The sequence below is a fragment of the Loxodonta africana genome, chromosome 4 (assembly GCF_030014295.1).
Source record: "Loxodonta africana isolate mLoxAfr1 chromosome 4, mLoxAfr1.hap2, whole genome shotgun sequence".
NCBI lineage: Eukaryota > Metazoa > Chordata > Mammalia > Proboscidea > Elephantidae > Loxodonta > Loxodonta africana.
Window position 1 is genome coordinate 153,774,424 of NC_087345.1, and position 15,410 is coordinate 153,789,833.

A 15,410-nucleotide genomic window follows, 5' to 3' on the forward strand; every position below is an offset into this window, starting at 1 on the left:
TGTTTCCCCACAAGTGTAGGGCTCTTGTACCTTCAGGCCTAGCAGGCTGTTGCTTTGGTAATAGAATTTAGAGGGTGAGTGACAGAATTTGAGCTGAAGTGTGGGTGCAGAGGGTGAAAAGCAGTGGTAGTAAGGAGCCTGATTGTTTTAAGTGTCTCCTGGGTGATCCTTTGCATTCTACAGAGAACTAGGGACCACATGGAGGTAGATGCTAAGGAAGATCCAAAAAAGCCCAGCTGTCCAGACATTACTTTGTGGGCACGGTACACATACCGGCACACCCTACACACTAGTAACAATCTGTTAAAAACAGTGGTACAAATACTGAAATAGTATCCTGACAAATATTTATCTCTACTCTCGAATCCTTTTTTATAGTAGGAAGGATATACATAATTTGGAATATATTACCTTTGTATAATTAACAAAATGAAGCTAGGAATTCTAAAGAGGGAATTCCAAAAACCAAACCAAACCCACTGCCGTTGATTATGACTTATAGCGATCCTATAAAACAGAGTAGAACTGCCCCATAGAGTTTCCAAGGAGCGCCTGGAGGATTCAAACTGCCAACCTTTTGGTTAGGAGCCGTAGCACTTAACCATTACACCACCAGGGTTTCTAAGAGGGAATTAGCCTCTACTAAACAAACCAATGGGGGCAGTAGTGGTTCAGTGCTAGAATTCTTGCCTTCCAAGTGGGAGACTTGGGTTTGATTCCAAGTCAGTGTGGCACAAAAGCAGTCATCACCTATCAGTGTAGGCTTGCGTGTTGCTATGCTGCTGAACAGATTTCAGCGGATCTTTCAGACAAAGATGGACTGGGAAGAAACGCCTGGTCATCTGCTTCCAAAAATCAGCAGTGAAAACACCATGGATCACAATGATTCAATGCCATTGTGCGTAGGGTCACCACAAGCTGGGTGCCAACTCAACGGCAGCTAACAAAAAACAAACCAACCGAGCTTTTCTATATCATCTAGCAAGCCAGTGAAAATATTAACTACGGTGACAAAATTGTTTTTATTATCCTGGAATCCAGATTCCTGGTTTCACGGAATTGGAGTGACCCACTCAGGCCATCCACCCCAAGGTGGCCTTTTGAACCTTGAAGGAACTGCTTCCCTGAAATCACTTTCTGGTCAAACAATAGCTTAGCAAGCAGCTTAGCAGAGACCATTTGGCCTTAAGTATTGGGTTCTTTTGGAAAATTATCTATGTGCAGCCAGTTTGGAGAAGCAGGAACTTCAGGGTCTGACTACAGGCTGTTTTAGGATGTACGACCTGTCCTTGGTGACTGTTTCTGAAACCTGCTCCATGCTTTGCTGCTATCTCTTGAGAAATTAACATAACATCGACCTATATAACCCACTTTCACTTTCTCTTCTTCAAGGGCCTTCCCGACAGACACGTTCAGATGACTGAGGCTGCCTGATTCAAATTGTATCTACTCACAAAAAATATATTGTTACACTAACTTGGAGTGTTTCTCTAAGCATTTAGGTTTTTGACAACAGATTAACTTTAAAACTGAGAGCAAAGAGGACGTAGGCCCCTGAATTGCCGATTTCTGGAAGGTACAATTAGCATGAGCATGGGGAAGCATTGATCACTTAAAACTCAAAACCAAACCCATTGCCTTCAAGTTGATTGCGGCTCATACTGACCCTAAAGGACAGAGTAGAACTGCCCCATAGAGTTTCTAAGGAGTGCTTGGTGGATTCGAACTGCCGACTTTTTGGTTAGCAGCTGTAGCTCATAACCACTATGCTACCAGGGGTTCCATTTATCACTTAGAAATAGGAAAATAAAATCTCCAAGAGGCAGTTGGGATCTTTTCATTTTGAAAATGCTTTAATAAGTGTTGACAACACTGTTTTGCAAAATGTAAAGGTACTATACAAATTCTTAATACAAAAAGAATAAATTAAAAGCAGATTTCTTTTTTAATTCTGCAACTTTTTCTACAACATACATACTTTTCATTGATTACAGTTGAACAGGATCCAGTAAAATCATCTTACATGCTCTACAGTCAGTTTCAGGAGCAACCTAATCTTTTCTTTCCCCCCATTATTAAACTAGAGTCCATTTTACACAACTTGTAATAAACTATTGACATTAATGTATATGTAAAACTTTACACCTAGTTAACTAAGCAGTAACTGGTCATCTGATAGCACCTGGATGGGGTTTGCTATATTTAGAACTAAACTAATACTGAATGAAAACAAATTGGAATTTTAACAGTTTCAACACTCACCTGCATATAATTAAAAAAAAAAAACAAAAAACCTGTCACACAACATAGTCTGATGTATGTGTTGACACCAGTCTTCTAGGTAAACAGGAAATGTCCTACACGTATCCAAAGAATCCAATAGGGGCTTTATATCAGACCAGGGCCTTCATAGTTCATCTTATTTTGTTTTAAAGAAATAGGGACCTATAAAGAGTTTGCAAGTGCTCGTTTACAATAACTATATCATTTTCCATCTCACTGATAATTAAACGTGTCAGTCTCAAAGGACTAACACTTTATGTACATTTCGTATTAACTGAACGAAGCTAAACAGTAAAACCTGTTTTACTTAATCTCTGTCTTTACTACCAGACTATCCTGACATTTGCCTGAATGGTAATCCCTGTTTCCACTTCATTCTTCTCTGCCCCCGAATCTAAAACATAAAACAAGTTTCTAGAGAGAATTTTCTTCTCTCGTTCCTTGTAACTCCACTGGGGTAAAAGCCTGATGAGATTTACCTCAGACTTAATTTCAAACTATTATACATGGATGTCACCTCGTCACCTTCTCTCTTTCCCTTTTGACTTCTGCTGTTGCACATAGTTCAGTCTGATTATTCATGTATCTTTTGGGAGAAAAAAAATGGCACCATGTATAATGTTTCAGAATGGGGAAGAGAATAAAACTGCTCTTTGTAGCTCTGACCATCAAAATAACAGCAACAAAAATACGCCACCCTCCCCAATCAATCCCTCAAATCATTTAGGAACATAACCAGTTTGTATTTATCCTGAAGGGTTTACCCCTAAAGTGTTGTACAACTATTAATCCCTTCTGCAAACTATCACCCACCCAGTCATGCACAGAGCTAGGCAAACCAGGCCTGGAATTGTTCACAGAGAAGTGGGGGAGGAGGCTGTGCTCTGCCTGACCCCGGCCCTGGTGTGGCGCTCCAGCCTGACTCCCCCAGGACTCTTCAAGCTGCAGCGAAGGAGCCGCCACTATTATTTCCTTTTTGTGTCCATTCTTACCCTCCTGGTCTGGTAGAGTCTATTGTTATTCTTGGATCAACATACATAAAAAAACAAAGTTTTTTTTTTTTTTTTTTAACGCTAAAGCTAACTTCAGTTCTGGTTTTCCACAAAATTGCCCTGACCCTTGCTCCTGTCCCTGGCTGTTGAATGCTTTTTTTAATAGGAAGTCATTACAAGTGAAAAATACCCACCCCCTCCCTCCCCCCGACTTGCGCCAACAAGCACAGCATAACACCTCTGTGGAGACCTTGTTTTGTGCCATCTTGAATAACCCAACTAAGATTGTGCACTTGGTAGTCATTATAAAAGTATTTTTGAGGCCTTTGAAGATTGATGGCTTTCTAGTTGTGTATTAAGCATGTAGCTCAAAACACATGTAAACGTGCAGCTCCCACTTTTTTTTTTTTTTTTTCTTCTTTCTTCCTCTTTTGGTATCTGCAGACAAATGTGATGCATCAAGGTAACTGACAATGTTTTAGGTATATAAGCCCTCTGGGAGCTGGTATTTTTTTCAACCCTGCTCTGCCTGCTAGCTAGGAGACACATGAGTAAAGTCTTACTGCTTAAGAGCGTAGTTGGGTTCTTTGAATAAGTGACAAACTGGTCACCGGGTGCCGAGAGAAGTCAGATCTGAGCTCTTTGTCACACAAGTGCTAACAAACATAAAATGGGCCACGACAGTTAAAACACTAGAATGGATCGCAATGTGCTTTTTCCCTTGGTCTCCCGTAAAAAATAAAATGAAACACGTTGTGCAAAAAAATAGGATACACTTTTACTGGTTGTTGTCATGATAGAGAACTACTTTTGGCAATCGTCACCTCAAGTTTACTACAAATCCCAAAAGGAAAGCAGCTTTGTGTCTTGGGCTTGGGCTGAACCACCTGGACAGACCAGGGCTAAGAGTACATTCGGCTAATCCCCAGGGGTCTGTTTTCCTTCGTGTCCAGGTTGGTGGCTCTTCTGAGTCAGCAATGCCAGCCAAGACTCCCTCATCTTTACCATCCCATTGGGTTAGCTGTTCAGGCTCTGTACTGAGAGAGAAGGGGAACGTTAAGGGAGAAGGATGAGGAGAGGAAACAGTTTACACACGGTTGACTTTCACTTGTGGTATGAAGTAGCAGTTTAGTATTTAAAAGAAATTTCATTGCAGAAAGAATGCCTTCCTCTTGGCCCCTCTTACTTTTTTGTGTTTTATTTATTTTTTAATCTTTGGCAGCATTAAACTGATTGTGATCCCCCGATGCATCTCTGAAGTGTTAAGCTTTCTTTTTCATTCTCCCCCCTCTCAATACCCACTCCCCCTCCCAAGCCATTTCATTAAGGAATGTTTCAGGTATAAACTGAACACCCCCCACAGGCCTCCTCTTCATGAAATGCTTGGTTGGCCTAGAGGTCTTTCTGGATCACCCTGTACTTAATTTCCCTTTCCTGTTCTATACCCATCCACTCATCCACAGGAACTGGAGGGCAGCCAGCTTCCTTGAGGGTTCCTGGCCTGGGGGGCTGTCATGGCAGGGGGAAGCCACCAAGGTGCCATTGAGGATTGGTGTCTGGCTCTCTGTGGGCAAGAGAGCCAGGGGACACACAGTGGGACCGGAACCTTCCAGAATGTCTCCTCAGTCAGGTTTTGGAGGGTAAGGGGATGCGGAGACGGGAGAAAGAAAGTGCTGAGGGCCGAAGCTGGTGCAGGGTGACAGTGTGTCTGGGTAAGGCAAATGAGAGGCAGTGAGGTGATCTCAGAATGGCGTTGAGGCGGTCAGACTGAGGCCGAGCTGGCTCACACGAGGGTCCCGGGCTTGGCTTTTTCCTGCCCGTACCACTGGATGTCAGCTAGTTCTGGATAGAGGGAAGAATCCAGGAAACAGCTGTCACTGTAGCTCCTGCAGGGAATTCAAGAAGGGAGAGGCAATTGTTAGTGGAGAATGGCACTTAGTGGCCTGGGCTCTGAAGTTTGTGTCTACTTATCTAGGGCCTTGTGCTAACCATTAGTGTTCCGTGAGTGACTAGACTTCAAACTTCACCAGGAACTAGGCCTGATACTCTAGAACACTATTGAGTATATCGAAGGTGATCTACTGACAACCTACTTGTGAAAATCAGCCAATGAAAACTCCAGGGTTCACAACAGTGGGATCAGTAACTGACCATGGGGATAGCACAGGACCAGACAGTGTTTCATTTCATTGTGCATGGGGTCACCATGAGACAAGGCTGACTTGACGTCAGTTAAGAACAACAATACAAATTTAAACAGGTTCACGTAAAGAAGACCTCACGAAACCTTGACCATCTGTGAAGAAGGAAAATGCACGCTGACAATGACTCAAAGCAGTGGTTCTCAACCTTGCGCACACACTGGGATCACCTGGGAACTCTAAAAAACACTCAGGTCTAGGCCCCAACCCGGAGATTCTGGTTTAATTGGTCTGGGGTATGCTTGAGTGTTGGGAGCTTTCAAAGCTTCTCAAGTGATTCTAAGGTGCAGCTGAGGCAGAGAACCAATAAGGGCTGGATGGCTCAGGGTGATTTTTTCCACAGAGAGTTGCTTGGTTGTCCACGAGACCCAAGAGGTAAGCAATTTTGTCAGAGGCCGCTAGTCAGTCCTGCAAGAACTCTCAAATTGTGAGGTTTCTCCACAATGAAACTGAGGTGATATTTTGAACTGAGTTTTAAGTTTTAAAATTGATGTTGATTGTTTATTTCATTCTAGATAACATGTTTTGTGATTATAAAAAATACAGCATAAAGTATTAGTGTTAAGTATTATATATTAGTATTACAATATCACTTAAATATATGGGAAAGCATATAGAATAAGAGACATTTTAAAATATCTATTTCAGATAGCTATCAATTTAGGTTGGGTAGAAGTGATTCTTAAATATCAATTGTTGTTGTTGGGTGCTGCTGAGTCACTCCAACCCATAGTGACCCCGTATGACAGAGGAGAACTGCCCCCATAGGGTTTTCTAGGCTGTTTTTTTTTTTTTTTTTTTAATCTTTACGGGAACAGATTGCCAGGTCTTTCTCCCACGTAGCCGCTGGGTAGGTTTAAACCACCAACTTTTTGGTTAGTAGCCAAGCGCCAATAAGCAATCACATATGTTGAAGCCAATAATTACTAGAAAAAATAGCCTTTATCCTAGACTAAAGGAGCCCTGGTGACACAGTGGTTAAGCGCTCGGCTGCTAACTAAAAGGTCTGCAGTTCTAACCCACCACCTGCTCTGCAGGAGAAAGATGTGGCAGTCTACTTCTGTAAAGATTACTGCCTAGGAAACCCTATGGGGCAGTTTTACTCTGTCCTACAGGGCCACTATGAGTCAAAATCGAGCTGGTGGCAACAAGTTTTTCTAATCCCACATCTGCCAACTCCAGGGTCTTGCAGGAAAAATTATTCTACATCTCTTTTGTCATTTGTTCATGCTCTTGTCCTACCTACTTGTCAGGCTGATGTTTGGCTCCTTCTCTACAGCAAAATGAGACTCTCTGCTCTTCCCCAAACACCCACATTTGCTTCTGTATCTGGATTTTCACCCCTGGAATGGCCTCTCCCAATCTCCACCTGGCTAACCTCCCTATTCCCCCATAGTCCTTTGAATCCAGGCTCTCATAGCATCTCCGTGAAGCTGGGGCCGAGCCCTCTTGCCTCTGAAGCCTTTTTGCACTTTGTTTTTATGTCTGAGAGCACTTAATGTATAAGGGCTCTGGTTTCACATTCCCCTCTTAATTCTCCTAATAGATTTTTAAATTCTTAATTGTAGGAACTCTGGTGTATAGCATGGTTCCTGGAATATAATAAGGGTTCAATTTTTTGATTGACTAAACATAATTTTTATCCTCTTTTGAACTGTATCCTTGTTAGTTATCCCCCGAAGTGCTATTTAGTTTCAATGTCTTGTTTCCCAGATACATTGTACGGTCCCTGAGGATGGGAACCAGGCCAGGTGTTAACTGTTTGACACCCACTACAGCAGTGCTTTGCCAATTTCAACGTCATGTGATTCACCCAGGGATGGCTTTAAAATGCAGATTCTGATTCAGTAGACCCAGTAGTGCCTGTTAAGACAGGTAATGAAGAGGAGGAGGATGCTAGCTGACTCGACTACATTTTGAAAAGCAGGGTTCTACAGCATTTGGTACAGTGCACAGCTGTCACTCAAGAACACCGGGGTGAACTCATGAGTGATCCCCAGGCTTCTGTAGCAACTCAGCCTGCCCCTGGTGCTTTGGAGCTTAAGTTGCATTGATGCTATTCTTTTCATGGACATTGATTACTAAGCCAGGAGAAACTTCTACAAATATTTGGATGTACATGGAGCCTGGGATGGTCTAAAACATACTTTGGGGTCTTTTCCGGGAGGCAGCATTGGGAATACTAACATCTGATGTAAAAACATACATATAAACATATAGTTCCACATGTTTCTAAAAACAGGACATAAAAATAATGGCTTCCACACTGTTCGGATGTTTCCTTCTGGAAATTATGACATGGGTAAAGTCAACACATCTGCAATACATCTGGAATCACCAACTCTCATGGACAGGGAAGGGGGAAGGGTTGTAAGAACAAAGCATTCCCTTACAATACCTCTATTCATCAGTACTTTGGTGAGTTGGAGACTCAGACCCATCCATAATGGGTGAGTTTTCTGTTGCTTCTCTGAACAAAGGAAAGCAGAGGAAGAAAGAGAAGAGAGGTCATGTTAAAGAAAGGAATCGACGCAGACATGATTAATAGCTTACTGATACATTGGAAAGACCAACTGATTATACATCCAAGTGTTAGTGACAAATAATATAAGTTGTCGTGCAGAAGCTTCAACCACCATGATTGAGTCAAAAGACCTCTTTAGTTTTGTTAAGAAGGTGAGCTTGGGTGCTTTTTACCTATTATCACATTTTCTTATCATATCCTACAAAACAGTTACTGTTTGTTAACGATAATTCAACTCAATCTGATAAAAGAGTTTCCTTCAAGGACCAAAGTACCTTTTGGCTTCAAATTTGTCTTGATTCCTCTCCGGCTATATGTGGTAAAACTTTGGCAGGTTTCAAAACCAGCTAAGTGTGTAGGCATGTGAGGGGCACTCATAAATTTCAGTCTTTTTGTCAGTCAAATAATATAGTCATGTACTTGGATCAGATGAGAATGGGCATGATCCAGGGAATTTGGAGGCTCCAGAGAGATATCTTGAGATCTGAAGTTTCTTTTTTTGAATGAGACCGTTTAGCCACCAGAAGCACCATATACATAGGAGATGTGTCAGTCTTTCATGTGTCTCCCACGTGGTGAACCTCTTGGACAAGAGTCAACCTGACCACCGTCAGAACTGGGGTGTGGATGGTATGGAAGCGAGTGTTTTTAATGATCTATAATAAGGACCGAGGGGTAGCTACTGCCCCCAAAACAGTCCAAGAAGTAGCAGAGGACACAAGAACATTGTAGTTGGGAACTAAAAGTCCTCCTTGAATTTTATTCAAAAAGGAGTAAGAAGCAGTGTCTTAGTTATCTAGTGCTGCTGTAACGGAAATACCACAAGCGGATGGCTTTAACAAACAGAAATTTATCCTCACACAGTCTAGGAGCCTAGAAGTCTGAATTCAGGGTGCCAGTTCCTGGGGAAGGAATTCTTTGTCAGTTCTGGGGGAAGGCCCTTCAAGCTGCCCCTTGTCTAGGAGCCTCTCAGCACAGGGGCCCCAGGTCCAAAGGACGTGCTCTGCTCCTGGTGCGTCTTTCTTGGTGGTATAAAGTCCCACTCCCCTCTGTTCACTTTTCCCTTTTATATCTCAAAAGAGATTGACTCAAGATACAACCTAATCCTGTAGATTGAGTCCTGCCTTGTTAACATAACCGCCTCTAACATTATAGCGGTTAGGATTTACAAAATGGTGGACAACCACACAATACTGGGAATACTGACACACATTTTGGGGGAGCACAATTCTATCTATAGCAGGAACTATGGGAAAGTCCAGTGGTTGTCAAATTTTTGCATAGATAAGATTGACTTAGAGGGCTCATTAAAACACAGATAGCTCAGTCCCACCCCCAGAGTTTCTAATTCAGTAGGTCATGAATGGACCTGAGAATCTGCATTTCTAACAAGATACCAGAGTCCTGGGTGGTGCAAATGGCTTACTCAAGGTTAGCCGTTTGAGTTCACCCAGAGGCACCTTGGAAGAAAGACCTGGTGATCTACTTCTAAAAAATCAGCCATTGCAAACCCTATGGAACACAGTTCTTCCTGACACACATGGAGTCGCCTGAGTTGGAGTCAACAATTGGACGGGTTTAACAAGATGCCAGGTGACGCTGATGCTGAAGGTCTGGGAACCACCAGTGTAGTGAAAAAGATGGGGTTTTGGTGCCCCACAGAGCAGGGTTAAAATTCCAGCTCCATCCTTTACTAGTTGTGTGGCTTTGGGCAAGGCACTTATTTTCTCTGAGCATCATCTCTAAAACCAGAAGATATGGATATTTTCCTTGCAAGTTTGCTGTGAGGATTATACGAGCTAATGTATGTTAGAAGAAGTCCCCTAGCCTTTAAGTACCCAGCAAGCACTCAATAAACACTAGCTCCCCTTCTCTTCTGTCAAAAACTAAGGCTCCATTAAGCCTGGTTTAAAGTCTCTACATATAAACACGCAGTTAAAAAATGTCAGCGCCAAGCCTGGGAGCCTGAAATCAGGCAGTGGGGTCCATTCTGGCACCGTGTTGTTTTCTGATGGTTCAAATCACAGACAAAGGTCAACTTTTTTCCAGACAGCCCCAGCAAACTAGAAACTGTGATAAAATTGCTGGGTAAAGGGACCCCTTACTTCTTTAACCAATAGGTAGTGATAGAATTTAACATCCACTTTAGAGGCAATGGAGCCCTGGTGGTGCTATGGTTAACAGCTTGGCCGCCACCCAGTTTGAATCCACCGGCCGCTCCTTGGAAACCCTATGGGGCAGTTCTACTCTGCACTATAGGGTCTCTATGAGTCGGAATCGACTTGATAGCAACGGGTTTGGGTTTTGGTTAGAGGCAATGTCTTGGAATCAACAGACAAGAGGAAAGCAGGTTAGGTGTGTCTGCCTGATTCTTCCCTAGATCATAACATTCTAAATGTCTGCTAGACTACAATGCTGTGTGTGTACATTTAAAGCTATAACAGGAACCCAGTTTGGGTTTTATTATTTTTTCACGGGCAGCTTCTATTCAAAGGTCTCAAGGTACTTGAGTCCTTTTTTTTTTTTTAATTAATTTTATTGTGGTAAAATATATATACCAAAATTTTTGCCATTTAAAAAATTTTTTTATTGTGGTTTAAGTGAAAGTTTACATATCAAGTCAGTCTCTCATACAGAAACTTATACACCTTGCCATATACTCCTAGTTGCTCTCCCTCTAATGAGACAGCACACTCCTTCCCTCCACTCTCTATTTTCATGTCCATTTGGCCAGCTTCTGACCCCCTCTGCCCTCTCATCTCTTCTCCAGACACGAGCTGCCCACATAGTCTCATGTGTCTACTTGATCCAAGAAGCTAACTCTTCACCAGTATCATTTTCTATCCCATAGTCCAGTCCAATCCCTGTCTGAAGAGTTGGCTTTGGGAATGATTCCTGTCTTGGGCTAACAGAAGGTCTGGGGACCATGACCTCCAGGGTCCTTCTAGTCTCAGTCAGACCATTAAGTCTGATCTTTTTATGAGAATTTGAGGTCTGCATGCTGCTGCTCTCCTGCCCTCCCTCAGGGATTCTTTGGCCATTTTATCGCTTTTTAAGGCTACAATTCGTGACATGAGTTTTGTTCACCATGCTGCACTACTATCACAACACTATCCACTTCCTAAGGGTTCCCATCACCCCAAACACTGAGAAGCATGCAAAACATCTGGCCCAGGGCCCCGCATAGAGAGGTCCTTAATAAACACGAGTTCTCTTTCTCCCCTCTCTCATTCTTGCCTGGCATTTTTAACTCTTGCCTGGGCATGGTCAGTACCCAAATCAAATGCTGAGAAGTCACAATCTAATGGGGGACAATATTGTCTAGCATTCTGATCAAAGCAGCACAGCTCTAGAAGCTACCACTCACTTAGAAGAGAGAAAATATAATTCACCTGGTATAGAGGGGTAGCAAGGAGAGGGGCAGGTGATACCAGCCATTCACGGTGCTTCCTTTGAAAGGAAGAAGCTATGTGTAGACAGTCCTTGCTTCTTTTTTCCCGGTGATGAAGAACATTCATCATTCTTTGCTGATAAATCCTATGTCACTAGAATCTTATATATGCCTACCCTTTTCCTAACTGACAAGGAATACTGATGATAGTCTACACCCTGGAAGAGGAGGAATAAAGGTCTGAAAAGAAAACTCACCCAGTCTGCCAGGTTAGGATGTGGTGGGGACTGCTTGGGGGGGTCGCTCCAATTTCACTGGACGGTGTTGAGCTTCTCTGGCTTTGAGGTAAGGCAGCTGTAGGTGGTGCGGGAAAGGCAGAGAGAAGGGGATCAGACACAGGCGAAGGAGCTTACAACTCACTGGACTATGAGAACCCAGAGGCCAAGAGTCACCATTTCCAGGGATGCTGGATATCACCCCATGGCAAGGTCACAATCACCCCATGGCAAGGTCACAATGAGAAACACCCCCCTCCGCCCAATCCCACCAATTACATTTCATTCTCAAAACCATGCAGCTCATTTTGCGTCCAGCCGATCTGGGATCCTAGGTACCCCCTTTCTGTGGGGAAGTGGCCACAGGGATCATGCCTGCACAGCAGCCGTCTGAAGCCACCACAGTCTTTGAGGGAGGCCTGGACAGGGCTAATGGAGGAAGGACCTAGTTCTCTGGACTTTGCATTTTCAGACGTGGTCCAAATGTGTTAAAATTTTGCTCTTCGTTATGAATAGAGGACATCCAGAAAGGTTCTCAGAGCTTGATCTCTTTGCTGTTTCAGGCTTATAACTGGCTGCATTAGAATACTTCAGAAGGGGCAGGGCTTTTAATAGCTCCACCCAGCTCTGACTAGTAGAAGTGCATTGATGTGGGCAGCACAGAAGTCTAGCTGGAAAAATTTTGTAGCTATAAATCCTACTTAAATGCATCCTTTGTTCTCTTGGAAAAGGGAATCTTTTTCATCAGTAAATCTCAGATACAGCTTACAATTTATTAGTCTAAACTGTTTTCAAAGATTTACCTCATCTCTTAAAGTACAGCAAATTTATTTAAAAAAACAAAAACAAAAACCCAAACCTGTTGCTGTTGAGTTGATTCTGACTCATAGTAACCCCATAGGACGGAGCAGAGCTGCCCCATAGGGTTTCCCAGGAGTGACTGGTGGATTCAAACTGCCAGCCTTTTGGTTAGCAGCTATGACTCTTAACCACTGTACCAGCAGGCCTCCAAAGCAAATTTATTAGATAAGTACTATAATTTCGATAGAACATAAACACTCCCGTGTCTCATATTTACAAACCCCTGGTTCTTCTAATAGGAGCCCTGGTGGTGCAGTGGTTAAAGGTGCTCAGCTGCCAACCAAAAGGTCAGCAGTTCAAAACCACCGTCCACTCTGAGGGAGAAAAATGTGGCAGTTGCTTCTGTAAAGATTTACAGACTTGGAAACCCTATGGGGCGGTTCTACTCTGTCCTACAAGGTCGCTATGAGTCGGAATCAACTTGACGGCAGTGGGTTTGGGTTATTGGTGGTTCTTCTAATCGGGTCTCCGAGTGTTATACTTTTTAATGGTACATACACTATATTCATTCATTCTCAAAATCTTCCTGGGAAGTCAACAGGAAATTTTATTGGGTATATTTTACAGGTGAAGAAAGGATATGGAGAAGGGTCTTTTAATTACAAGTCAAAATCCTTCCATTTGCTCTCATTTTATTTGTACACTTGTTATCATTTCTATTATGTCTCAAAATCCTCCTTCGCTTTCCTTTTCTACAATCAGTAATACGTAGAATTCCTTATCACTTTACTAGTCTCCCTCTCTCTTTACTAGCGATGTGAGTGTGTAAATGAGTTAATATATGCTAGTGCTGAGAACAGTGCTGGCACATGGTATTTGTTCAATATACCATTATTGTTATTTCTTGGAGAGGAAAGGGAAAGTACTTCTACAAGAAAAAATGGAGGAAAATGTTTTTATCCATTTTTTTACTTGCTCAGCGCTCTGGCATACAAAAATATAAGTTTTATAACCAAACTTTAACAGGTAATATCAGGGTATTGGAGCCCTGGTGGTGCAGTGGTCAAGACCTATGGCTGTAAGCCAAAAGGTCAGCAGTTTGAATCCACTTCCACTCTTTGGAAACCCTGCGGGGCAGTTCTACTCTGTCCTATAGGGTTGCTATGAGTTGGAATCTACTAGATGACAATGGGTTTTTTAAATCAGGTTACTGAGAGCACTTTACAAAAATTTCTTGGTGGTTACGTCACACCACTGTTGAAATGGGAAGAACAGGGCGCAGTCTAGTTATCTGCTAAATTACTGGTGAAGTCAAAGGCAGAGCTTGGGCACTTTATTCCACAGCCATTCTACCCTACGGTGGGTGTCTGGGTGTTTAACAGCAGGGCTTCAAGACCCAAGCCAACCCCCTTCCTCCCAGCTTTCCTCCCCATGAGTACATACTTGGGCCTGTAACCTAACCTGCTAGTATCAATCACACTCTTCATCAGGATAAAGGTGCACCTTTCGGTGGATAAGCTGAGACACAGCTTCATGTAACTTCCTTAGACTTCTGTCTTTACAAAGAAACGTGTCTGCAAGGCTGGCGGCACCTCTACTAAGGAAGGGAAAGCCAGAAAGCTGTTCCACCCCTGCTAGAGGGTCAGGTGTACCGCCCACCTCCCTGCCCCCAGTTCCTCCCCCCATCAACTTGAGCTCCTCATTATTCTGCAAAACCAGGGATAGGATAAGAGGTGAAAAAGGAGAGGCCCAAGACTTCACCTCTCACACATCTGATAGGAAGCTTCCTCATGTTAATGATCTCTTTCCTCCCTGCATTGTCTAAGAAAACTTCCATGAAGCCTTTGAAAGGCCCCAGGAGTTCACACCCAGGCTGACCACATGTTCATGGTTCCTCCGGCTGGAGGCCCCCTTCCCCGCACGCACGCGCCTCACCTGACGTGGCCTTGCACATCTGGGGCATCCTGGTGACCCTGGAGTGCGCCACGAAGGTGCTCTGGGACGAGGTGCTGTACTGGGAGCCGCTGTCCGAGGAGGTGGAGCTGGTGTGCGACAGGCGGCTGTGCTCCTTGTGCGAGGCCGTGGAGCGCTGGTACCACTGCCGCAGCTCGTCGGAGACGGCGGCCCGCCCCTTGTCGTGGGCGCCCTCGCGGCCCAGCGACGGAGTCCGGATGATCTGCGAGCGTGAGGGCGTCAGCCGCAGGGCGTCGCCCTCGTCGCCGTGCCAGCTCTCCTTGAACATGCCGCCCGCCGTGTAGGAGTTGGAGGTCTTGAACTGCGCCTTCACGCTGTAGTGGCCCTCCTGGTCGTTCTCCAGGCTGCGCACCACCACGGGCGTGGCGCTGCCCTCGATGTACAGCGGGTACTCCTTGATGCGGTACTGCGAGCTCGGCTGGCTCTGGCTGTGCAGGTAGACGCCGTGCGGGCCCGCGCCGTTGCGCGCCGCCAGGTTGGGCATGCTCCCCGAGTTCGACGACACCAGGTTGCCCGCCGACTTGTGCCGCTGCCGCTGCCGCTCGCGGGCCTTGGACGGCGAGTCCTCGGCCAGCGTGGAGTAGTTGGGGTTCATCTGGGCGGGGTAGTAGTGCTCCGAGCTGGAGTGGCTGGTGCAAGACGAACAGTCATCCATGGGGTCTGAGCCGTTGCTGCTACGAGTCCTTGGGGTGTAGAAGTCGGGGCTCCCCGTGTCGTTCTCGGAGCCCAGGAGCTTGCCCTGGGACTCCAAGCTGGAGCTCCGGTGCCTAAAGTGCAGTGCGAGGCTGTGCAGTCGGGTGGGGCTGATGTCCACCGACCTGCCGGGAGACAGCTCGCGTTGGTGTGGGGGTTCGGAGGGGAGAGGTAGGGGCAGGGAGGACACGGGGAACACAGGAGACCCTCCAATAATCGGACTTAGGAAAGAGAAAACATAAGGCGGCCTCATCCCTCCAGAAAATGCCCTTTCCT

General features: G+C 44.6%; 1 protein-coding gene across 4 annotated transcripts in view; it reads right to left on the reverse strand.

Moving 5' to 3' along the window:
* Positions 1-3,313: 3,313 nt before the first annotated feature.
* FRMD4A (FERM domain containing 4A) overlaps positions 3,314-15,410 on the reverse strand; it is a 350,000-nt gene continuing 337,903 nt past the window's right edge. For 3 of the 4 annotated variants that reach the window (XM_023548905.2, XM_010590718.3, XM_010590719.3), the window contains 3 exons: positions 14,403-15,259; positions 11,649-11,745; positions 3,314-5,161 (listed from right to left, as the gene is read on the reverse strand). In XM_023548905.2, the coding sequence (XP_023404673.1) occupies positions 5,059-5,161; positions 11,649-11,745; positions 14,403-15,259 (1,057 nt within the window). In that variant the 3' untranslated portion in view covers positions 3,314-5,058. Of the gene's footprint in view, positions 5,162-6,323; positions 7,947-11,648; positions 11,746-14,402; positions 15,260-15,410 lie in introns of those variants that run through there. The other variant, XM_023548904.2, reaches the window with a different exon arrangement.